The sequence below is a fragment of the Anas acuta genome, chromosome 6 (assembly GCF_963932015.1).
Source record: "Anas acuta chromosome 6, bAnaAcu1.1, whole genome shotgun sequence".
Lineage (NCBI taxonomy): Eukaryota > Metazoa > Chordata > Aves > Anseriformes > Anatidae > Anas > Anas acuta.
The window spans coordinates 39,144,537-39,168,228 of NC_088984.1; the positions used below are offsets into that span (position 1 = coordinate 39,144,537).

At 55.6% G+C, this 23,692-nt stretch overlaps 3 protein-coding genes across 8 annotated transcripts in view; all 3 read left to right on the forward strand.

Moving 5' to 3' along the window:
- Positions 1 to 2,707, forward strand: part of AOX1 (aldehyde oxidase 1) — a 44,265-nt gene extending 41,558 nt beyond the window's left edge. For all 6 annotated transcript variants that reach the window (XM_068686648.1, XM_068686646.1, XM_068686649.1 and 3 more), the window contains one exon: positions 713 to 2,707. In XM_068686648.1, coding sequence (XP_068542749.1) covers positions 713 to 716 — 4 coding nt within the window. In that variant the 3' untranslated portion in view covers positions 717 to 2,707. The remainder of the gene's footprint in view (positions 1 to 712) is intronic.
- Positions 2,708 to 4,371: 1,664 nt separating this feature from the next.
- LOC137858634 (maestro heat-like repeat-containing protein family member 7) lies at positions 4,372 to 10,043 on the forward strand. The gene is made up of 13 exons (XM_068686653.1): positions 4,372 to 4,633; positions 4,820 to 4,974; positions 5,292 to 5,439; positions 5,838 to 6,025; positions 6,115 to 6,252; positions 6,540 to 6,654; positions 6,887 to 7,024; positions 7,274 to 7,450; positions 7,618 to 7,776; positions 8,080 to 8,181; positions 8,310 to 8,406; positions 8,556 to 8,615; positions 8,925 to 10,043. Exons 3-13 carry the CDS (start codon positions 5,305 to 5,307, stop codon positions 9,119 to 9,121), a joined length of 1,506 nt encoding a protein of 501 aa, XP_068542754.1. The 5' UTR covers positions 4,372 to 4,633; positions 4,820 to 4,974; positions 5,292 to 5,304; the 3' UTR covers positions 9,122 to 10,043.
- A 1,456-nt stretch (positions 10,044 to 11,499) lies between these two features.
- On the forward strand, positions 11,500 to 17,625 carry LOC137858635 (maestro heat-like repeat-containing protein family member 7). The gene is made up of 11 exons (XM_068686654.1): positions 11,500 to 12,567; positions 13,416 to 13,603; positions 13,693 to 13,830; positions 14,118 to 14,232; positions 14,465 to 14,602; positions 14,852 to 15,028; positions 15,196 to 15,354; positions 15,658 to 15,759; positions 15,888 to 15,984; positions 16,134 to 16,193; positions 16,503 to 17,625. The coding sequence occupies exons 1-11, from the start codon at positions 12,433 to 12,435 to the stop codon at positions 16,697 to 16,699; spliced, it is 1,506 nt and encodes a 501-aa protein (XP_068542755.1). The 5' UTR covers positions 11,500 to 12,432; the 3' UTR covers positions 16,700 to 17,625.
- Positions 17,626 to 23,692: the final 6,067 nt, after the last annotated feature.

The following is a 23,692-nucleotide window of genomic DNA, read 5'->3' on the forward strand; positions in this document are numbered from 1 at the left end:
AAAGCGGAGAGCAGTCTTGAATGTATACAATCTATTAATATTCTACAAGCGCCTATACATATTCATCACCTATCCCCACCTTCCCTCATTTCTCATGCTAATTAGCTTTTTGGCAACTTGCGCCTGTGTATAGCCTCCCAAGAATTGCAGGCAGGGGTCTTTGGGACGTGGGCAGTGGTCTTTGGGAGGAAGACCCTGAGTCTTCCTCACAGTGTACTTTTCACCATTGGTCAGGATTCTGCTGAGTTGGCACGTTTCTTAATTGCAAGAGCTGGCTTTTGCTGATTCTTCTGTTTGTTGTATCTTTATCATGAATTCCAATGTTCTGTTCTGAGATTTATAGTCCTTATATCTGTTTCTCTGTCTGTCTGCCGCTTCCTTATTGGGGGATTGTCCTTGCCTCCCCAATGTCTATTGTCCTTGCCTCCCCAATGTCTCCTTAATCAGTGGTGGATGTCATTGACACCAAATCAGCAGGTCCATGGACTTGCTCTCATCACAAGAGCTTGCAGGAGGCGAGGCCCACCAATGAAGAAGCCAAGCTTCTCCATGCACATTTCACCCTGACTCCAGTTATCATTTACATTTCTTCCAGGTGTCTTTTGCAGAATACCTTTCTGGGCAATTTAAAGATATCTGATAAGGACGATATTGGGAGCTTTGCAGTCAAGTAATATTAACACGTAATTATTTTTCTTGTTTATTCTCATAGATGACAAACAATGAATCTGCTTCTTCCATATCTGTGTGAATGACAAACCAAAGAGTGCACAAGAACTGAATGGAATGCGAAGTACTGATTTACTGCCCCAGTTGCATGCTAATCAACAGACAGATGAACAGATTTTCTCATCTTCAGAATAGAAACAGATTCAAAAAAAAAAATGCACGTTATATCTTCTATCTTAATTCTCTGTCCAGTATATTCATTACACTACTTCAGTTACAGTATATAATTATTAAAAATATATTTTCTGCATTTGAAGCATATGTATTCCACAAGAAGGATCTGCTCAATGGCTCTGTTGCACATCAGCCCCAGAAAGATCAGCTGACTTGCTGCAAGGGAAGAAAGTTAGGATGAACTATTAAAGGTATGTTAGAAACCTTGCTACCACCTAATACACTTAACTACTTTCATATAATAACTGACTTTTGAAAAGCTTCAGCTGATTTTCTGATTGGGATTTAAGTCAATCCCTTTTTGATAATAAGTGATGATCTGGTCTGTAGTAAAGTCACTTTAGATTATTTTGGTACAGACATCTTTGTCTTAAAAACACACAGGAAATGAGTTATGATTTTCTTTTGTTATGCCCAGCAAATTGCTGTGGCTGACCTATGTATGTAGGAGATTAATTTTATCCCCAAAGTTGGAAGAGTTGCTTAGATATACTTTCCAATGGAGGCTTTCTTTTTCTCATGGAGCAAGCCAAAAGCCTCTGAACTTAACAAGAAAACTCACGAGGAGTTCAGTGTGCTTTGAATAGGAGCCTTGATGAACTTGTCTCTGAAAAGGATTCTGAAACAGTGCTCAGGACTATATTGAGCAATGAGAGTTTAGTTAAGAGCTTTTCTCTCACTCTTGAGCACTCCTGTGATAAAGACAAAAAAATATATATATTACTGATGAAAAGCTGATCCACAAATATTAGTCATCTGATATGCATAAGGTGCAGTGGGATTAGACTGCACCCAAGTAGTAGTAGTAGTTGGTGACAGGAAAATATAAAGCAACACTGTTTAAAATTATAACAGAAAACCTGGTGTTAATAAATTTGATGTATGTATTTATTTGTAATTTGAGATCAAGAAATTACGCAGAATATATCAAAGTTAATATACTATGAAATCTCCAATCATAGTATTCAGATTTCAGCATCAGAATCCACAAAAAACTCAATGAGAACTTCAGCCTTTCTTCTGGAGGGCAAAGCTGTAATTTGAATTCCAAATGCATACAAATACACAAAAGTCTGTGGTATTTGGATTTGGGACTTTGATCTAGTATCTGTACTTGCACAGAGAAAAATCTTAACTTCTTAAGTCAATGTACAGAAATTACATGAAGTAGTACCTGAAAATAGTAGTAAGTTCTTTGACAGAAGTAGAACAGGGAAGATAGTTTGTCCAACATACGATTTCAGTGAACCTCTGCAGCAGCTCTTCCTTACTGAGCGTGGCAATTGCTCTTCTAGTTTACTCATAAGTCAGATTACTCTAGAGCCATGAAGACTGCCATTTGTAATGAAAATAAATGGCTGTAATTGATTTGACACGTCAGCCTGCAGTCTCCTGTTTCACTGCTCCTCAGTTTACTGCAGACTATTTTCTCTTTGTACCTTCGGTGCCGTCTATGAGTTGATACTGTATCTGTGAAAGAAACTGTTAATAGGGCAAACTTGTTTTGTGTTAGCTATTAAGGTATGAAATCTTTATTATTGTAATTTTGTTTGTGTCTCTGTAACCTCTGGGTGAAACTCAGCTGCCTAAACTGAAGTGTCTAGTACAGCAGAGACATGAGAGAGCACACCACTAGAATATAGCAACTGAAAACCAAGCAGGTTATGGCAGGTCATCTGAAATGGCACTACACGTGCAGTTTAGGCAGCTGAAGCCCCATTGGTTTTTACTTCTTTTTCTTCACTTTCTTTGTATTGCTTTGGCTTTGATACGGTGTAAGAAAGGCAATAAAATTAAATCTGAACGCTGCTGCCATAATTAGTCTTTTTTTTATTTGAAAGCTCTTGTTGAATGGACTTGTAAATGTGACAGTTCACAATCCCATATGTCAATAAACCTCAAACTATGGGTAAATACTGGGATATGCTGATGCAGGGAGCATATGGATTTACTGAACTGGGGAAAGTGCATTGTCTATGGCTCTCCTGTGTACCTCTATACGTCAGTATAAGGTATTGTAAAGTTTCAGGCAAGTCAATGTCGTGGCTCCGCTCAAGTGGGCAGCCGAGCTCCACCACAGCCGCTCTCTCACTCCCCTTCCTCAAAGAGGAATGGGGAGAAAAGATGTGAAAAGGGCTCAAAGGTTGAGATAAGGACAAGGCGATCACGCAGTAGTTACCGTAACGGGCAAAACAGACTCGGCATAGGGAGATAGTAAGATTTGTTGTGTATTTCTAACAAGCTAGAGAAGTGACAAACAAAGGAAAGAAACCAAAAGCACCTTCCTCCCCATCCACCCTCTTCCACCTCCTCCCCCCGAGCGGCGCAGGGGAACAGGGGAATGGGGGTTATGGTCAGTCTACAGCGCTTCTTCTCTGCCGCTCCTTCTCGGTCACTCTCGTCCCCTGTGCTGCGGGGTCCCACCCAGAACGGATGCCCTTTGGGGAGCAGAATCAGTGGGAAGTTAACTGGGGGCCAGTATGGCCAACAGAGAAGTAGGAGGAGATGCTGGACAATGCTCAGCATAAGCCTGTCTCGGTGGGACGGTTGCGGCACCCTCCTGCTGCACCGTCTGCACAGGAGTCTCGGCGTGGTGGTGACGCTGCTGCGCTGCTCCCCAGCATGCGGCAGGTCTGGGGCCCACCTGCCTTGGTAGCTCCACAAGTTGTCACCACAGGTTTGGTGACCCAGCCCCGCAGGTCCCTTCCCAGCCAGCGCTTGGTGGTCCTGTGACAAGGGGCTGCTGATGGGTGCTTCAGAGAGCTGGGGCACTGGGAAGCCATGAGGGGATGGGGTGGCAGGAGGGGGCTGAGGGGCGAGGCAGGTGGCAGCGGGTCACGGGGCCCTTTGTGAGCTGCCATGATGCGGGCTGTGTCCAGGCAACGGGGCACGGGGCCCTTTGTGACCTCCGGGATAGAAATGCTGCTGGCAGCCTGGTTTCCCCACTTTTCCTGGAGGACGAGGCGGGACAGGTCGGGAAGGAGTGGAGCTGCAAGGAGTCCCTGCAGAGCCACCCCATTCCTGCTGCCCGTGTCTTTGGTGCTTCCTGGAAGCGTTTCCCATCCCTGTGGTGGGAGCCCTTGAGGCCAGACCTCAGCAGCATGGCGGGGAGAGACCCCAGCATGCCCAAGCTGGCCTGGACAGAGGAGGAGGAGGCCAAGGTTAATGCCTCTCCAGCGCAGCAGCCCAATGAGCTGACCGAGGTGCAGGTGCTGCAGGCAGGTGAGAGGCTGAGCTGGGCTGAAGGGCTGGCAGCTGCGAGCTGCCTCTGCCCCTTGCCGTCCTCACAGGAGCTTCTGTCCCATGTGGCACGGGGCGAGGGGAACCGTCCAAACCCATGGGATGAGCAGGGAGAGGCAGGCCGTGGGCAGCCATCCTGTGGCTACAGACCTCTCCTGCGCCATGGCAGCAAGCACCTTGTGGGGTGCAGGGCTCTCCGCCCTTACCATGCCGCGTCTGCTGGGGAACACCTGGCTCCCATGCATGCACAAGAGAGGTTGGGCTCAGTGCCCAGCTAGTTCCTGGCTCGGGGATCACCCTGCCTGGGCAGCATGGTCTTGGCTGTGTCCTCCAGCCTCTCCCACGGACCCTCAGCTCTGTCTGTGCTTGGTCTTCACCAAATCCAGGCTGGGACCAGACAGAACAGGAGCAGCAGCAACATCAGCAGCAGGAGGCCATTGCAGTCGAGCTGGATAAGCGTGTACTACACAGTGTCATCCCTCCACATCATGTAAGTATCCAGTCAGTGGGTCTCAAGCCCTTGGGGGATCGTGTGCCCCCCTTGAAGCTCTGTCTGCTGGGCATGTGACATCCTTTTTGGCCAGCCCTGAGTGGTGGGAAGAGAAGCGCTTGTCAGTGGACCCCAGGAAAGGGATTGCTCTGGCAGCAGCCCCACTCTCAGCCCTTTCTCCTTCAGGCACCGGGCATCTTGAGGAGCATCTACCAGTGGCTCGTGTCCAACACAGAACAGTCTGCCCAGCACCGCCTGGACAAGAGCCTTCTGGAACTGGCCGAGGAGCACCCCCACGACGTGGTGGTGACTCTGCTGCGCTGCTCCCCAGCGTGCGACAGGTATGGGGCCCGCCTGCCCTGATGGCTCGGGGCCCGTCAGCCTTTCGAGCCCATCCAGCGCCAGCTGCCAGGCAGATGGCAGTTTTCAGGGTGCTCTGCAGGGGCCGAGCCCTGCATCGCCCCATTTCCCAGCCCTGGCACGTCAGCCCCAGAGCCTGCCACCACAATCCCTCCCTGCCCCACAGGGCCCGCCAGGGGCTGCCTGTGAGGGGCAGGGGGCAGAGGTAGGACTGGCAGCCAGCCTGGGCCCCTCCACGGGTGCCCAGGTCTTGGTGCTGTGGCCAAGGCCCCCCTGACCCAGCTCTCTGGCCCTGCAGAGCTGCCGTGACCATGTGGAGGGTGATGGTTGTCTCATCCCGGACTAAAAAGAAGGTGATGACAGAGCTGTGCCGCGTGCTGAAGGACTGGCCCTTTCACAGGACGTCCACCTCTGACGGGGACAACACGGATGTCTTCGCCCTGGCCGTGAGTTTCTGAACAAGCCCTCTCTCCCCCCAGGGGCTGCATCTCGGGGCAGCTATCCCTCCTCCCCTGTCACTACATCTCCCTGCCTCAGGCGGTGGGCTGCAAACCTGGCTTAGGGCATTTTAGGGGACAGGCCAGGGCCAAGGCACAGCCCAGCAGGCTGCAGGGGCTGGGACGGAGAGCCCAGGCTGGTGGCAGGCCGCAGGAGGCTCAGCCAGGGCACACTGCCACCGCCCCAGGGAGGCTGCCTGTGGCTCAGCTCCGGATGGGAGCCAGGCCGGGTGCTCTGCCTGCATCTCCCGCGGCCCACGTCTGCACCTGAGGCTCGGCCTCCCACACTGGGGCCGTGCCACGGGGCTGGCTCAGCAGTGAGTGCCATCTCTGGGTCTTTTCTGCAGGCAACCAGGGTGCTGTGGGAGCTCCTTCGGCCAGCCAACTACCCAATGGAGCAGGAGATGAGCTTCTCTCGACCCCTGATGGTGTTGCTCTTCCAAATCTTCGCAAGCGCGCAGCAGACACCAGAAGAGGTGGAGACCTTCTTCAGGGAATGCCAGCAGGAGGAGGGCATTGCCACCAGCCCCAGCAGGTGCTTCGTCCCCCTCCTCCCATCCTTCCCATGGTCCTGGAGCCTGGGCCAGGGATCCGGGTGTGACCTGGGCTGTGCTCTGCCTGCAGGTTCGCACTGCTGACTCTGAAAGCACTGCTCTGCCGTGTTGGGTATGATATGTTGGTGCTTGAATTGGGAAAGAGGAATATCTGGGAGATGCTACTCCACGCTGAGAGCCACCACTGGGCAGTGGGTCTGCTGGCCAGGTGAGGGCACTGAGGGACACCGGCAGAGCCCGGGGCACGTGAATTGCCCGTGGGCACAAATGAGGTCTCCTCAGAAGGGGCAGGAAGCCCATGGTGCACCCGAGGTGCACGCTGCTGTGGGGCGCTGGCTTCCTCCCTGCAAGGAGAGGTGGGGAAAGACCAGGCCTCCGGGAGCATGAAATGCTGGTGGCTGCTGGAACAGAGCCAGGAGCACTTCACCCGTCCTGCTCAGGACTTCTGCTCAGGACTCCTGCTCAGGACTCACCCTGCCTTCTTCCCTCTGCCAGGGCGATGAAATCCGTCTCAAGAACAGAGCGCCGACGGATTGTGCTGTATCTGGAAACGTGGCTCAACAACAACGAGCCACGCTGGAAGGTCCCTGCCATGGCCTTCCTGGTTGAGGTGAGCCCGATGGCAAGCGGTGCCGGCCTGAGCTGCCTCTTGCCACTCCACCCTCTGGTGGCCACAGCTGTGGGGAGAGACCGGCCGGTGGAGCTGGGGCAGGGCTTCATCCCTTGGGGCTCATCCCCTTGGCACACACTGCCAGAGTGACACTCGTCTGCGGTTTCTCGTGCTTCCCATGAGCGAGGTCTCTGCTGGCCAATTCCAGCCTTGACTGAGGCGTGTTTTTCAGATGCTGGCCTGTGAGGACCTCAAAATGGAGTGTCTTCGAGTCATGCAGCTCTTCCCAAGATACCTGAGGAGTGAGTGCACGGCGATGCGTCAGCTGGTGCTCAAGGGCCTCAAAACGCTCAGCAGAAGACCCTATGTGGTAAGCAGGGTTCAGCCGGCTGAACACACCCCATTGGTGGTGTGGCTCTGGGCCAGGGATGCTGGCTAACACCGTTGCTTGGACTTGGCTGGGCACCGAGTGCTGTGGGAGCTGCTCCCAACTCTTGTGCCTCCCCATGCGCCTGCCCAAGTCCTTTGGGGCAGGACCGTGGCTTCTGGGCACTGTGGGCTCTGACAGCCTGAGAGTGTTTGCCAGCACAGCCCAACACGGTGTTGTTGCTCCCCACAGGCGAAAAAAATGGAGTTCCTGCTGCCAGAGATCATGGGGATACTGCCAGAGTTGGAAGGGGACGTGGCTGGAAATGCGCTGTTTGTGCTCAAAAACATGTTCAAGGAGATGACCATCAGCAAGGCCAGCCCCACCGCTCTGCAGCTGGCAGAGAGGCTGCCAGCGTTCTTTGACAGTGTAAGGCTGAGGGCACAGGGCCCAGCGGGGGTCTCTGAGGGCCGGTGCCTTTCCTGATGGATGTTGGGTGCTGTCAGGAAGCATTGTGCCCTGTGAATTTTCACACCCTTGCCCAGGTGGGCCTGGAGCAGCTGGTGCTGAGGTCTTCGCTTCTTCCTTCCCACCAGGAATCCAGCTCCACGCAGCTGCAATCCATCCACTTCTTCAGAGCTGTGATGAGCTGCCGTTTTGCAAAAAGGGAGAAAAAGCAGCTGAAGAAACACGTGCGCCAGAGCGTGATCCCGCTGTTCTTCCACTTGCACGACGAGAACCAGCAAGTGGCCGAGGTTGGCTTCTCTGCCCAGCGTGGGCATTTGGGGAGGGCGATGCTGACACCCCGGGGTGGGACTGAGCACCCTCAGGAGGGACGGAGCCGTGGGCTCTGCTGCCATCCCTGCTCCCTGCATCCAGCCCCAGCTCCCTCGGGCACTACACCACGGAGCAGACGCCTGCTCCCTGTGGTCAGCCTGCCCCACACAGCGCCCTGGGCCGTGCAGAGGCGTGCAGCCCCTGCAGCCTCGCCAAGGGGCTGGGGACACAGGTCCCCTGAGAGCTAGGGGTGCCACTTCAAAGTCTCTGCTGCTCTTCAGGCCGCAGAGGAAACCCTTCTCGATGCTGCCAAATTCCTGAAGAGGACACAGCTCGTGGACCTGCTGGAGGGAAAGCAAACATGGAGACTCGGCGAGTGCCTGGTAAGGACAGCTCTGAAGGCCCCGACCCAGACTGGACAAGCCCACAGCGCCCCAGGGCATGGGGCAGGCAGCTGTCCAAGGGGAAGGCTCTGCACCAGCCCCATGCCCTTGCGCTCTCTCTTGTGCAGCTGGAGGACAACAGCCTGGATGAGCACCTGCGCCAGAGCCTGCCGTACCTGCAGAGCCCGCAGGAGCCCTTGCGATTGGAGGCTGTCAGGTTCATCGGTGAGCCCGAGCCCCGGGGTCCCTCTGTGCCCGAGGGAAGGAGGAGGAGGTGGCCCGGACAGCAGGGCCAGCGGGGGGTAGATGGGGAAGGGGTGCTGCTGGGAAGGGCTGGCGGGCAGAGTTTGTAACAGGCTGTGTGTACTACCTAGGGCTCATTGCACAGCGAGTGAGGGATTGGCGTGAGGAGGAGCTCCCCATCATCTATGAAGGTAAGTGAGGGCAGCGGGGTATCGGCGGATTGCCCCCTGCTCCTGCCTGGCCACAGGAAGAGCTGGGTGGCGCTGGCCACAGCAGGAGCTGGTAGAATCATAAAACCAGAGTCACAGAATGCTTTGGGTTGGAAGGGAGCTGTAACGTCATCGAACTCCAACCCATCTGCCTGGTCAGGGATGCCTCGCGCTAGACCAGGGTGCTGAAAGCCCCGTCCAACCTTGCTTGAATACTTCCAGGGATGGGGCCCTTCCCGGGGTCCCCGCAAACACAGGCTCTGACCTTGCCTCCGCTCCTCTCTCTCACAGCCATTCAAGGCATGACGGACGACGTCAGTTCCTCTGTCTCTTCGCTCGCAACTGAGACCCTCCTCATTATACGAGCTGCAATGAGGTTGCCACGCAGTGTACCTGGATTACGAGGGCTGAGCTACCGGCTCTGGAAGGCGCGGAAGAAGTGCTCTGCACTGGCCTTCCTGTGCTGCTGTTGCTGTGCACAGGGATGATGGCAGGCATCCTGTGTGCTGGGGCCACCCAAAAGCGTGTGGAAGGCTGGGTGTCCCCTGGACTCTCCCAGCATGTGTCACACCTCCAGCCTTCAGGACCTTCTGCCCCCTTCGCTTGCTCCCAGATCTGCTTGGCCTTCCCCAGACAAGCAGTCTGTCTTCTTCCCCTCATCTGCATGTCTTTCCTTTGCGGCAATAAAATCGTGGAAGACTTGGGCCCTGAAGTGACTGGGAACCTCCAGCGAATGGCTGGCTGTGGAGTAATTGCTGGGGGTGACTTAATGAGACTAAACATCTTGCCCCAGTTACGCCTGGGGAAGGAGTTCAAGCATATCGGTATTTCAACGGTGTGCTCATTGGTGGCCCCGGTGTCTTGTGTCTCTGTGGTGGGGCAGACTCAAAAGGATATAGTTGCCCGTCTTGACAGCTGAGGGCTCCAAGCTCCAGCAGAAAAGATAAAAATCCCAGGCCGCCATGCCACCCACGGGCTCTCACCTCACACGTGGCAGCACGGATCCAAAGGTCCCACTCGCCCCAAGCAAACTTTCCCGAAGTTTCAAGGATGCCGAGAAGCCCTACTTTACCTGGGAAAAGGGCCATTTGTAGTCCGTCCAGCTTCACAGGGGGGTGTCAGAACGATAAACCAAGAGCCAACCATTCTGCCAGGGCCCTCCAAAGCGCTCAAGTGACCGGTAACTGCTGGAACCCCACCCCTGCCGCAGGGGTGCAAACGGAATCCCTTAGAAAACGGTATGTGCAACGAGCTCCCTATGGGCATGCCCATCAAATAGAGGAGGGCACACCTCAGATTCTTCCCATGTGCTAACCAGTAGAGGTTAAGCCAGATGAGAAGCCCCCTTCCTGCCCCGGTGAACATGCTCCTCCCCAGTTTGAGCCCGATTTCAGCAGCGTGTGGTTCACTGAGGCAGCCCCAAGAAGGAGAAGCGTGGAAGTATCAAGCCCTGGTTCCGCTCGAGTGGGCAGCCGAGCTCCACCACAGCCGCTCTCTCACTCCCCTTCCTCAAAGAGGAATGGGGAGAAAATATGTGAAAAGGGCTCAAAGGTTGAGATAAGGACAAGGCGATCACGCAGTAGTTACCGTAACGGGCAAAACAGACTCGGCATAGGGAGATAGTAAGATTTGTTGTGTATTTCTAACAAGCTAGAGAAGTGACAAACAAAGGAAAGAAACCAAAAGCACCTTCCTCCCCATCCACCCTCTTCCACCTCCTCCCCCCGAGCGGCGCAGGGGAACAGGGGAATGGGGGTTATGGTCAGTCTACAGCGCTTCTTCTCTGCCGCTCCTTCTCGGTCACTCTCGTCCCCTGTGCTGCGGGGTCCCACCCAGAACGGATGCCCTTTGGGGAGCAGAATCAGTGGGAAGTTAACTGGGGGCCAGTATGGCCAACAGAGAAGTAGGAGGAGATGCTGGACAATGCTCAGCATAAGCCTGTCTCGGTGGGACGGTTGCGGCACCCTCCTGCTGCACCGTCTGCACAGGAGTCTCGGCGTGGTGGTGACGCTGCTGCGCTGCTCCCCAGCGTGCGGCAGGTCTGGGGCCCACCTGCCTTGGTAGCTCCACAAGTTGTCACCACAGGTTTGGTGACCCAGCCCCGCAGGTCCCTTCCCAGGTGGTCCTGTGACAAGGGGCTGCTGATGGGTGCTTCAGAGAGCTGGGGCACTGGGAAGCCGTGAGGGGATGGGGTGGCAGGAGGGGGCTGAGGGGCGAGGCAGGTGGCAGCGGGTCACGGGGCCCTTTGTGAGCTGCCATGATGCGGGCTGTGTCCAGGCAACGGGGCACAGGGCCCTTTGTGACCTCCGGGATAGAAATGCTGCTGGCAGCCTGGTTTCCCCACTTTTCCTGGAGGACGAGGCGGGACAGGTCGGGAAGGAGTGGAGCTGCAAGGAGTCCCTGCAGAGCCACCCCATTCCTGCTGCCCGTGTCTTTGGTGCTTCCTGGAAGCGTTTCCCATCCCTGTGGTGGGAGCCCTTGAGGCCAGACCTCAGCAGCATGGCGGGGAGAGACCCCAGCATGCCCAAGCTGGCCTGGACAGAGGAGGAGGAGGCCAAGGTTAATGCCCCTCCAGCACAGCAGCCCAATGAGCTGACCGAGGTGCAGGTGCTGCAGGCAGGTGAGAGGCTGAGCTGGGCTGAAGGGCTGGCAGCTGCGAGCTGCCTCTGCCCCTTGCCGTCCTCACAGGAGCTTCTGTCCCATGTGGCACGGGGCGAGGGGAACCGTCCAAACCCATGGGATGAGCAGGGAGAGGCAGGCCGTGGGCAGCCATCCTGTGGCTACAGACCTCTCCTGCGCCATGGCAGCAAGCACCTTGTGGGGTGCAGGGCTCTCCGCCCTTACCATGCCGCGTCTGCTGGGGAACACCTGGCTCCCATGCATGCACAAGAGAGGTTGGGCTCAGTGCCCAGCTAGTTCCTGGCTCGGGGATCACCCTGCCTGGGCAGCATGGTCTTGGCTGTGTCCTCCAGCCTCTCCCACGGACCCTCAGCTCTGTCTGTGCTTGGTCTTCACCAAATCCAGGCTGGGACCAGACAGAACAGGAGCAGCAGCAACATCAGCAGCAGGAGGCCATTGCAGTCGAGCTGGATAAGCGTGTACTACACAGTGTCATCCCTCCACATCATGTAAGTATCCAGTCAGTGGGTCTCAAGCCCTTGGGGGATCGTGTGCCCCCCTTGAAGCTCTGTCTGCTGGGCATGTGACATCCTTTTTGGCCAGCCCTGAGTGGTGGGAAGAGAAGCGCTTGTCAGTGGACCCCAGGAAAGGGATTGCTCTGGCAGCAGCCCCACTCTCAGCCCTTTCTCCTTCAGGCACCGGGCATCTTGAGGAGCATCTACCAGTGGCTCATGTCCAACACAGAACAGTCTGCCCAGCACCGCCTGGACAAGAGCCTTCTGGAACTGGCCGAGGAGCACCCCCACGACGTGGTGGTGACTCTGCTGCGCTGCTCCCCAGCGTGCGACAGGTATGGGGCCCGCCTGCCCTGATGGCTCGGGGCCCGTCAGCCTTTCGAGCCCATCCAGCGCCAGCTGCCAGGCAGATGGCAGTTTTCAGGGTGCTCTGCAGGGGCCGAGCCCTGCATCGCCCCATTTCCCAGCCCTGGCACGTCAGCCCCAGAGCCTGCCACCACAATCCCTCCCTGCCCCACAGGGCCCGCCAGGGGCTGCCTGTGAGGGGCAGGGGGCAGAGGTAGGACTGGCAGCCAGCCTGGGCCCCTCCACGGGTGCCCAGGTCTTGGTGCTGTGGCCAAGGCCCCCCTGACCCAGCTCTCTGGCCCTGCAGAGCTGCCGTGACCATGTGGAGGGTGATGGTTGTCTCATCCCGGACTAAAAAGAAGGTGATGACAGAGCTGTGCCGCGTGCTGAAGGACTGGCCCTTTCACAGGACGTCCACCTCTGACGGGGACAACACGGATGTCTTCGCCCTGGCCGTGAGTTTCTGAACAAGCCCTCTCTCCCCCCAGGGGCTGCATCTCGGGGCAGCTATCATAGAATCGTAGAATCATAGAATATCCTGAGTTGGAAGGGACCCTTAAGGATCATCAAGTCCAACTCTTGACACCGCACAGGTCTACCCAAAAGTTCAGACCATGTGACTAAGTGCACAGTCCAATCTCTTCTTAAATTCAGTCAGGCTCGGTGCAGTGACCACTTCCCTGGGGAGCCTGTTCCAGTGTGCAACCACTCTCTCTGTGAAGAACCCCCTCCTGATGTCAAGCCTAAACTTCCCCTGCCTCAGCTTAACCCCGTTCCCGCGGGTCCTGTCGCTGGTGTTAATGGAAAAAAAGGTCTCCTGCCTCTCGACACCCCCTTACGAGGAAGTTGTAGACTGCGATGAGGTCTCCCCTCAGCCTCCTCTTCTCCAGGCTGAACAGGCCCAGTGCCCTCAGCCGTTCCTCGTACGTCTTCCCCTCCAGGCCTTTCACCATCTTCGTAGCCCTCCTCCCCTGTCACTACGTCTCCCTGCCTCAGGCGGTGGGCTGCAAACCTGGCTTAGGGCATTTTAGGGGACAGGCCAGGGCCAAGGCACAGCCCAGCAGGCTGCAGGGGCTGGGACGGAGAGCCCAGGCTGGTGGCAGGCCGCAGGAGGCTCAGCCAGGGCACACTGCCACCGCCCCAGGGAGGCTGCCTGTGGCTCAGCTCCGGATGGGAGCCAGGCCGGGTGCTCTGCCTGCATCTCCCGCGGCCCACGTCTGCACCTGAGCCTCGGCCTCCCACACTGGGGCTGTGCCACGGGGCTGGCTCAGCAGTGAGTGCCATCTCTGGGTCTTTTCTGCAGGCAACCAGGGTGCTGTGGGAGCTCCTTCGGCCAGCCAACTACCCAATGGAGCAGGAGATGAGCTTCTCTCGACCCCTGATGGTGTTGCTCTTCCAAATCTTCGCAAGCGCGCAGCAGACACCAGAAGAGGTGGAGACCTTCTTCAGGGAATGCCAGCAGGAGGAGGGCATTGCCACCAGCCCCAGCAGGTGCTTCGTCCCCCTCCTCCCATCCTTCCCATGGTCCTGGAGCCTGGGCCAGGGATCCGGGTGTGACCTGGGCTGTGCTCTGCCTGCAGGTTCGCACTGCTGACTCTGAAAGCACTGCTCTGCCGTGTTGGGTATGATATGTTGGTGCTTGAATTGGGAAAGAGGAATATCTGGGAGATGCTACTCCACGCTGAGAGCCACCACTGGGCAGTGGGTCTGCTGGCCAGGTGAGGGCACTGAGGGACACCGGCAGAGCCCGGGGCACGTGAATTGCCCGTGGGCACAAATGAGGTCTCCTCAGAAGGGGCAGGAAGCCCATGGTGCACCCGAGGTGCACGCTGCTGTGGGGCGCTGGCTTCCTCCCTGCAAGGAGAGGTGGGGAAAGACCAGGCCTCCGGGAGCATGAAATGCTGGTGGCTGCTGGAACAGAGCCAGGAGCACTTCACCCGTCCTGCTCAGGACTTCTGCTCAGGACTCCTGCTCAGGACTCACCCTGCCTTCTTCCCTCTGCCAGGGCGATGAAATCCGTCTCAAGAACAGAGCGCCGACGGATTGTGCTGTATCTGGAAACGTGGCTCAACAACAACGAGCCACGCTGGAAGGTCCCTGCCATGGCCTTCCTGGTTGAGGTGAGCCCGATGGCAAGCGGTGCCGGCCTGAGCTGCCTCTTGCCACTCCACCCTCTGGTGGCCACAGCTGTGGGGAGAGACCGGCCGGTGGAGCTGGGGCAGGGCTTCATCCCTTGGGGCTCATCCCCTTGGCACACACTGCCAGAGTGACACTCGTCTGCGGTTTCTCGTGCTTCCCATGAGCGAGGTCTCTGCTGGCCAATTCCAGCCTTGACTGAGGCGTGTTTTTCAGATGCTGGCCTGTGAGGACCTCAAAATGGAGTGTCTTCGAGTCATGCAGCTCTTCCCAAGATACCTGAGGAGTGAGTGCACGGCGATGCGTCAGCTGGTGCTCAAGGGCCTCAAAACGCTCAGCAGAAGACCCTATGTGGTAAGCAGGGTTCAGCCGGCTGAACACACCCCATTGGTGGTGTGGCTCTGGGCCAGGGATGCTGGCTAACACCGTTGCTTGGACTTGGCTGGGCACCGAGTGCTGTGGGAGCTGCTCCCAACTCTTGTGCCTCCCCATGCGCCTGCCCAAGTCCTTTGGGGCAGGACCGTGGCTTCTGGGCACTGTGGGCTCTGACAGCCTGAGAGTGTTTGCCAGCACAGCCCAACACGGTGTTGTTGCTCCCCACAGGCGAAAAAAATGGAGTTCCTGCTGCCAGAGATCATGGGGATACTGCCAGAGTTGGAAGGGGACGTGGCTGGAAATGCGCTGTTTGTGCTCAAAAACATGTTCAAGGAGATGACCATCAGCAAGGCCAGCCCCACCGCTCTGCAGCTGGCAGAGAGGCTGCCAGCGTTCTTTGACAGTGTAAGGCTGAGGGCACAGGGCCCAGCGGGGGTCTCTGAGGGCCGGTGCCTTTCCTGATGGATGTTGGGTGCTGTCAGGAAGCATTGTGCCCTGTGAATTTTCACACCCTTGCCCAGGTGGGCCTGGAGCAGCTGGTGCTGAGGTCTTCGCTTCTTCCTTCCCACCAGGAATCCAGCTCCACGCAGCTGCAATCCATCCACTTCTTCAGAGCTGTGATGAGCTGCCGTTTTGCAAAAAGGGAGAAAAAGCAGCTGAAGAAACACGTGCGCCAGAGCGTGATCCCGCTGTTCTTCCACTTGCACGACGAGAACCAGCAAGTGGCCGAGGTTGGCTTCTCTGCCCAGCGTGGGCATTTGGGGAGGGCGATGCTGACACCCCGGGGTGGGACTGAGCACCCTCAGGAGGGACGGAGCCGTGGGCTCTGCTGCCATCCCTGCTCCCTGCATCCAGCCCCAGCTCCCTCGGGCACTACACCACGGAGCAGACGCCTGCTCCCTGTGGTCAGCCTGCCCCACACAGCGCCCTGGGCCGTGCAGAGGCGTGCAGCCCCTGCAGCCTCGCCAAGGGGCTGGGGACACAGGTCCCCTGAGAGCTAGGGGTGCCACTTCAAAGTCTCTGCTGCTCTTCAGGCCGCAGAGGAAACCCTTCTCGATGCTGCCAAATTCCTGAAGAGGACACAGCTCGTGGACCTGCTGGAGGGAAAGCAAACATGGAGACTCGGCGAGTGCCTGGTAAGGACAGCTCTGAAGGCCCCGACCCAGACTGGACAAGCCCACAGCGCCCCAGGGCATGGGGCAGGCAGCTGTCCAAGGGGAAGGCTCTGCACCAGCCCCATGCCCTTGCGCTCTCTCTTGTGCAGCTGGAGGACAACAGCCTGGATGAGCACCTGCGCCAGAGCCTGCCGTACCTGCAGAGCCCGCAGGAGCCCTTGCGATTGGAGGCTGTCAGGTTCATCGGTGAGCCCGAGCCCCGGGGTCCCTCTGTGCCCGAGGGAAGGAGGAGGAGGTGGCCCGGACAGCAGGGCCAGCGGGGGGTAGATGGGGAAGGGGTGCTGCTGGGAAGGGCTGGCGGGCAGAGTTTGTAACAGGCTGTGTGTACTACCTAGGGCTCATTGCACAGCGAGTGAGGGATTGGCGTGAGGAGGAGCTCCCCATCATCTATGAAGGTAAGTGAGGGCAGCGGGGTATCGGCGGATTGCCCCCTGCTCCTGCCTGGCCACAGGAAGAGCTGGGTGGCGCTGGCCACAGCAGGAGCTGGTAGAATCATAAAACCAGAGTCACAGAATGCTTTGGGTTGGAAGGGAGCTGTAACGTCATCGAACTCCAACCCATCTGCCTGGTCAGGGATGCCTCGCGCTAGACCAGGGTGCTGAAAGCCCCGTCCAACCTTGCTTGAATACTTCCAGGGATGGGGCCCTTCCCGGGGTCCCCGCAAACACAGGCTCTGACCTTGCCTCCGCTCCTCTCTCTCACAGCCATTCAAGGCATGACGGACGACGTCAGTTCCTCTGTCTCTTCGCTCGCAACTGAGACCCTCCTCATTATACGAGCTGCAATGAGGTTGCCACGCAGTGTACCTGGATTACGAGGGCTGAGCTACCGGCTCTGGAAGGCGCGGAAGAAGTGCTCTGCACTGGCCTTCCTGTGCTGCTGTTGCTGTGCACAGGGATGATGGCAGGCATCCTGTGTGCTGGGGCCACCCAAAAGCGTGTGGAAGGCTGGGTGTCCCCTGGACTCTCCCAGCATGTGTCACACCTCCAGCCTTCAGGACCTTCTGCCCCCTTCGCTTGCTCCCAGATCTGCTTGGCCTTCCCCAGACAAGCAGTCTGTCTTCTTCCCCTCATCTGCATGTCTTTCCTTTGCGGCAATAAAATCGTGGAAGACTTGGGCCCTGAAGTGACTGGGAACCTCCAGCGAATGGCTGGCTGTGGAGTAATTGCTGGGGGTGACTTAATGAGACTAAACATCTTGCCCCAGTTACGCCTGGGGAAGGAGTTCAAGCATATCGGTATTTCAACGGTGTGCTCATTGGTGGCCCCGGTGTCTTGTGTCTCTGTGGTGGGGCAGACTCAAAAGGATATAGTTGCCCGTCTTGACAGCTGAGGGCTCCAAGCTCCAGCAGAAAAGATAAAAATCCCAGGCCGCCATGCCACCCACGGGCTCTCACCTCACACGTGGCAGCACGGATCCAAAGGTCCCACTCGCCCCAAGCAAACTTTCCCGAAGTTTCAAGGATGCCGAGAAGCCCTACTTTACCTGGGAAAAGGGCCATTTGTAGTCCGTCCAGCTTCACAGGGGGGTGTCAGAACGATAAACCAAGAGCCAACCATTCTGCCAGGGCCCTCCAAAGCGCTCAAGTGACCGGTAACTGCCGGAACCCCACCCCTGCCGCAGGGGTGCAAACGGAATCCCTTAGAAAATGGTATGTGCAACGAGCTCCCTATGGGCATGCCCATCAAATAGAGGAGGGCACACCTCAGATTCTTCCCATGTGCTAACCAGTAGAGGTTAAGCCAGATGAGAAGCCCCCTTCCTGCCCCGGTGAACATGCTCCTCCCCAGTTTGAGCCCGATTTCAGCAGCGTGTGGTTCACTGAGGCAGCCCCAAGAAGGAGAAGCGTGGAAGTATCAAGCCCTGGTTCCGCTCGAGTGGGCAGCCGAGCTCCACCACAGCCGCTCTCTCACTCCCCTTCCTCAAAGAGGAATGGGGAGAAAATATGTGAAAAGGGCTCAAAGGTTGAGATAAGGACAAGGCGATCACGCAGTAGTTACCGTAACGGGCAAAACAGACTCGGCATAGGGAGATAGTAAGATTTGTTGTGTATTTCTAACAAGCTAGAGAAGTGACAAACAAAGGAAAGAAACCAAAAGCACCTTCCTCCCCATCCACCCTCTTCCACCTCCTCCCCCCGAGCGGCGCAGGGGAACAGGGGAATGGGGGTTATGGTCAGTCTACAGCGCTTCTTCTCTGCCGCTCCTTCTCGGTCACTCTCGTCCCCTGTGCTGTGGGGTCCCACCCACGGGATGCAGTCCTTGATGAACTGATCCGGCGTGGGCTTCCCACAGGCAGCAGCTCCTCCAGAACTACTCCAGATATGGGTCCGTACCCATATCTGAGGGATGGGGGTCCATCCCTCAGGAGAAAACTGCTCCAACCTGGGTCCACCCAGGTCTCCTCTCCACGGGCTACAGGTCCGGCCTGGAATCTGCTCCGGCAGGGGTCTTCCACAGGCAGCAGCCTCCGTCAGTGCAGGGCCACCTGCTCCACCATGGGCCTCACCACAGGCCGCAGGGGACTTCTGCTCCGGCGCCTGGAGCACCTCTCCCCCTCCTTCTTCACTGACCTTGGCGCCTGCAGGGCCGTTCCTCATTCCTCTCACTCTCCCAGCTGCTGTGTGGCGCAGCGTTTTTTTCCCTGTCTTAAATATGCTTTCACAGAGGCGCAAAACAACATCGCTTATTGGCTCGGCTCTGGTCAGCAGTGGGGCCCTTACCAAACATGGGGCAGCTTCTAGATCCTTCTCACAGAAAACACCCCTATGGCCCCCTGCTACCAAAACCTTGACACATAAACCCACTACAGTCAAGTATTGTTCAAACTGTTGCCCGGCCCTTACAGGCAATGATGTCTCCACAGCTGCTGTGCTGAGCTGTTTGCATTCCTGGGATTCATCATGTTCTGGCTGTGCACTTCGCTTTCTGTAGTACAGATCATATGTCTGCTTGTCAGCATTTCTCGAGTGACACTGTTGTCTGGTTGTCTCAAACCAGACGAGTTAACCAGTGAAAGTTATCCATGTACCGAACATGTTTTGTTTGTTTTGAAATTGAAAGATATTAAACTATCTCATGGCTTTTAGATGTTTGAAATACTGCATGGAAGCAAGAAATACCAGCAAATAAGCATCCTGGTTTATTGGTTATGGTTATGGCACTATGCACTATGGTTATGGGGGATATTATGCAAGAAATCTTGGAATATACAAGTGTTAAGGAGTTGTGGTTTGGTTGTTTTTTGTTGTTGTGTTTTGATTATTGAAAATGTGCAGACTCAAGGAGCTATATAATCAGAAGGGTTAAGTCTTCAAATGTACTGGTACATTGGATGGCTATTGCCTCAATAATGTACACTGCACAGAAACAGTGAATCTGGAAATGGTGTGGAGGAACCCTTTCTTGTTTACGTGGTGAGGAAAAAAAAAAAGTATTTCTATAAATTCCCATTTGCAGCATTCCCTGTGTCTGGAGAAGCCTAAACACCTAATGTAAATACTAGGTTCTGTTTTGGAGGTCTGGTGCTCTGAAAATTATATATTGGACTGCTGAAGTCCAATATTGGGTCTGGTTCGCTCTCTTCATAGGCCTTTAAACCTGCGTATTGTACCTACAACACACACAAAATACTACAGCAGTGCTGCAGTTGGCAAAACTCATGGTTTTTGCTTGCAGGACCTAATGACTGATTTTGCTTCAGTGTTTGCATTGTTGTAAGTCTCAAACACACTTTAGAGGCTAAAACAGAAGCAGCATAACTCTACTGAGAATAATTTTATTTTTGTCTAATGGGAAATGATAAAAGATGGGGAACTGATTACGTTGTCTTGTGTGGGTAGTTAGGGTCTGGCGGCCGGAAGATGTGGCGCTGTACGGAAAGGTGGAGCCCCTCCCTTGATGGACAGCAGCGTGTGGCCTGTGCTGTAAGCAAGCGGAAGTGACGCTATGGGCCTCGGCTATAGAAGCCCATGTGACTCGACAATAAACGCCATTTGCCATCCACCACATTGGTGTCTGTGAGCCGATGGACCGAGCGGCCTGGGGCTGGCCGCCGTGCCGTTCCTGAACCAGGTCGCCGCTGCCCCCTGAAGGCAACAAGTGGTGCCGAAACCCGGGAAAACTCCTGGATTCGGGTGAACGGCGGCCGGAGCGGCGGGACCAGCCCGGCGGGGAGGAAGCTCCCGGACCAACAAGGAAGATGGAAACCCTTGTGAAGGTCGTATCCAAGTTGTGGAAGCTGTGGGGTGGCTCGGCTGAGGAAGCCAGGGGTGCCGGTGGGGACCCAGAGCCTGAGGAAATCTGGGAGAGACCACGGCCATGTGCGCCCCAGTACGGTGCTGAACTAGAAGACGAAGAGTCGGGTGAAGAAGCCTCCGTCGGGAACGGGGATGAAGCGTTAGGTTTTACTAACAAGTGGAAATGCGAAAAAGAGAACGGTTGCGGGGACGACCGGGGAGGAGGTAGAAGCGTGAGAGAGGGGCAGAGAGCCGATCGGAACGGCCATCCGAAAACACGCTCCTGTGGCACAAACGCCTCGCTGAGAAGGCGGCGGGGAGAGCCACGAGGCAGGGAGCGGCCCGCCCGCAGGGGTGGGGGGCGGGGCCGGAACTCGATGGGAGGGTACCGGAACGTGGAGGTGAGCAGTCAGTCAAGCTCTGACTCCGGATCAGATACCGATTCAAATCCGGAGAAGGAAGTGGGGACAGATAGCAGAAATATCCCCATCCGAAATAAAGCTGCACCGCGAGGCAGAGAAATTCCTCTCACAGATTGGAGGAAAATTAAGATTGCGTGCGCCATCTTGGCTTTATCGGCCATGCTAGCGTTGCCGGTCTGGGTGACAGACAGGGGGCAGAGGGTTCACTCACCAACAAACCCTAAGGATGTGCAAGCGATAGTTAAAGCCATTGTGGATAAAGGGCTTCATTCTGCAATGGTCTCCACCCTCATAGATGGTGTTTTCAGGGGAGATGACATGCTCCCGTTTGATATAAAACAAACTTGTAGACTGATCTTTGACGGGGGTGGGATGATCATTTTTAAACGAGAATGGGGGGACAACTGTATGAGACAGCTGGCCCAAGTAACTGGGACGGATCACACACTGTATGGCTCTAGCCTGCAGCGGCTAATGGGTACGGACCCAGCAGTGATCACCCCCCAGGCGCAAGTCCAGGGCCTGAGGGCCCATGAAGGTATGGCAACTCGTGCGGCCAGAGAAGCTCCAAACAGCCGACGCCCCAATTTCAGAACAAAACTAATGAAAACTGAGTTTCTGTTCACAGGAACGGATCATCGGGCACCCCCGTAATCTGTATACCCCGGCGACATGAGAAGACAATAAGTCAGCAAGCGTCCTGTCTAAGCCTGAGAGTTCCACACTGGCAGAATCCAGACACCAGCGAAGCGGCCTCCGTGGGTGGGGGGCTGCAATGCGTTTGTGTGATCTTATCTTTGGACCTTGTATACAAAATATGCTTGTGTTGTTTGTTAAAAGTTGGTTAGAGAAAGTTAACATTATGTTGGTAGAACACCAACAACTACTTTAAGAGTGTATTTACTCAGGGTTACCGGTTACCTCTTAGTTTTCTCCTGGTTATTGTGCCTTATGTTTTTTAGTTAAGTTATGATGTCTACGTCTTAAGATTGTTATATTTTAGCTAATTTGGTTGTGCATGGGGAGGGGGGAAATGTGGGTAGTTAGGGTCTGGCGGCCGGAAGATGTCGCGATGTACGGAAAGGTGGAGCCCCTCCCTTGATGGACAGTAGCGTGTGGCCTGTGCTGTAAGCAAGCGGAAGTGACGCTATGGGCCTCGGCTATAGAAGCCCATGTGACTCGACAATAAATGCCATTTGCCATCCACCACATTGGTGTCTGTGAGCCGATGGACCGAGCGGCCTGGGGTTGGCCGCCGTGCCGTTCCTGAACCAGGTCGCCACTGCCCCCTGAAGGCAACAGTCTTGCAAGTCTAAACTGTTTCTATATGAAAGAGACACATTTGGTATAAAATACAAAAATGGTAAATGGAGCAAGTGATATGCATTAAAAGAAAAAAGAAGACGAATCATGCACGTAAATTCTTTTAAAAAAATAAAGACCAGATGTAATAAAGCATTTTGAGATGAATGACCTTGTTTAATAGCCATGAATCCAGAGTAATGGATACGATTTTAGAATCTTGGGAGTTCTCTAAAAACAGCACATATAGGGTATGTTCATATACTTAGGGGTAATGTGGGTCCCTTGCTGAATGAGGAGGGTGTCCTGGTAATGGGAGACACTGAGAAGGTGGAGATACTGAATGCTTTCTTTGCTTCAGTCTTTGCTTCAAGGACTCCCTCTCCCCCTCCCCCCCCGGGACTCCTCGACCCTGGAGGGAGGAGAAAGGGTCTGGGAAATGGAGGTCTCCCCCCAGTTGACAAGAGGGTGGTGCGGGAATGTCTGAGTGGGCTCAACGCACACAAATCCATGGGTCCCGATGGGATGCATCCACGTGTGCTAAGGGAGTTGGCAGAGGTGATTAATGAACTGCTCTCTGTCATCTTTGAAAGGTCCTGGAGAACAGGAGAGGTGCCTGAAGATTGGAGAATAGCCAATGTCACTCCGGTCTTCAAGAAGGGCAAGAAGGAGGATCCAGGAAACTACAGGCCAGTCAGTCTCACCTCTGTCCCTGGAAAAGTGTTGGAACAGCTTGTTCTGGATGCCATCTTCAAGCAATTGGAAGAGAAGAAGGTTATGAGGAGTAGTCAGCATGGATTCACCAAGGGGAAGTCGTGCTCGGCCAACCTCGATGCCTTCTATGATGGCATCACCAGCTGGGTAGATGGGGGGAGAGCAGTGGATGTCATCTACCTTGACTCTAGCAAGGCTTTTGATGTTGTCTCCCATGACATCCTGCCAGCAAAGCTGAGAAAGTGTGGGATAGAGGAGCGGACAGTAAGGTGGGTTGAGAACTGGCTGACTGGCCGAGCTCAGAGGGTGGTGATCGGCAGAGCAGAGTCTGGCTGGAGGCCTGTGACTAGCGGTGTTCCCCAGGGGTCGGTGCTGGGTTCGGTCTTGTTCAACATCTTCATTGGTGACCTTGATGAGGGAATAGTGTCTGCCTTCAGCAAGTACGCTGATGACACAGAGCTGGGAGGAGTGGCTGACATGCCAGAAGGCTGTGCTGCCATTCAGTGAGACCTGGACAGGCTGGAAAGATGGGCAGGAAGAAACCAAGTGAGGTTTAATAAGAGCAAGTGTAGAGTCCTGCCCCTGGGAAGGAACAACCGCACGTATCTCTACAGGCTGGGGGATGACCTGCTGGAGAGGAGCTCTGAGGAGAAGGACCTGGGGGTCCTGGTGGACAACAGGTTGGCCGTGAGCCAGCACTGTGCCCTGGTAGCCAAGAGGGACAATGGGGTCCTGGCATGCATTAAAAGGAGCGTGGCCAGCAGGTCAAGGGAGGTGATTCTCCCCCTCTACTCTGCCCTGGTCAGGTCTCACCTGGAGTCCTGTGTCCAGTTGTGGGCTCCCCAGTACAAAAAAGGGATCTCCTGGAAAGAGTCCAGCGGAGGGCCACAAAGATGATCCGGGGCCTGGAGCATCTTCCCTATGAGGAAAGGCTGAGAGACCTGGGGCTGTTCGGGCTGGAGAAAAGAACACTGAGCGGGGATCTCATCAATGTGTATAAATACCTGAGGTGTGGGATACAGGGGGATTTAGCCAATCTCTTTTCAGTAGTTTGTGGAGACAGGACAAGGGGCAATGGCCCCAAGATAGGGCACAGGCAGTTCTGCACCAACACGCAGAAGTTCTTCATGGTGAGGGTGAAGGAGTACTGGGAGAGGCTGCCCAGGGAGGTTGTGGAGTCTCCTTCTCTGGAGATATTCAAGGCCAGTCTGGATGCCTA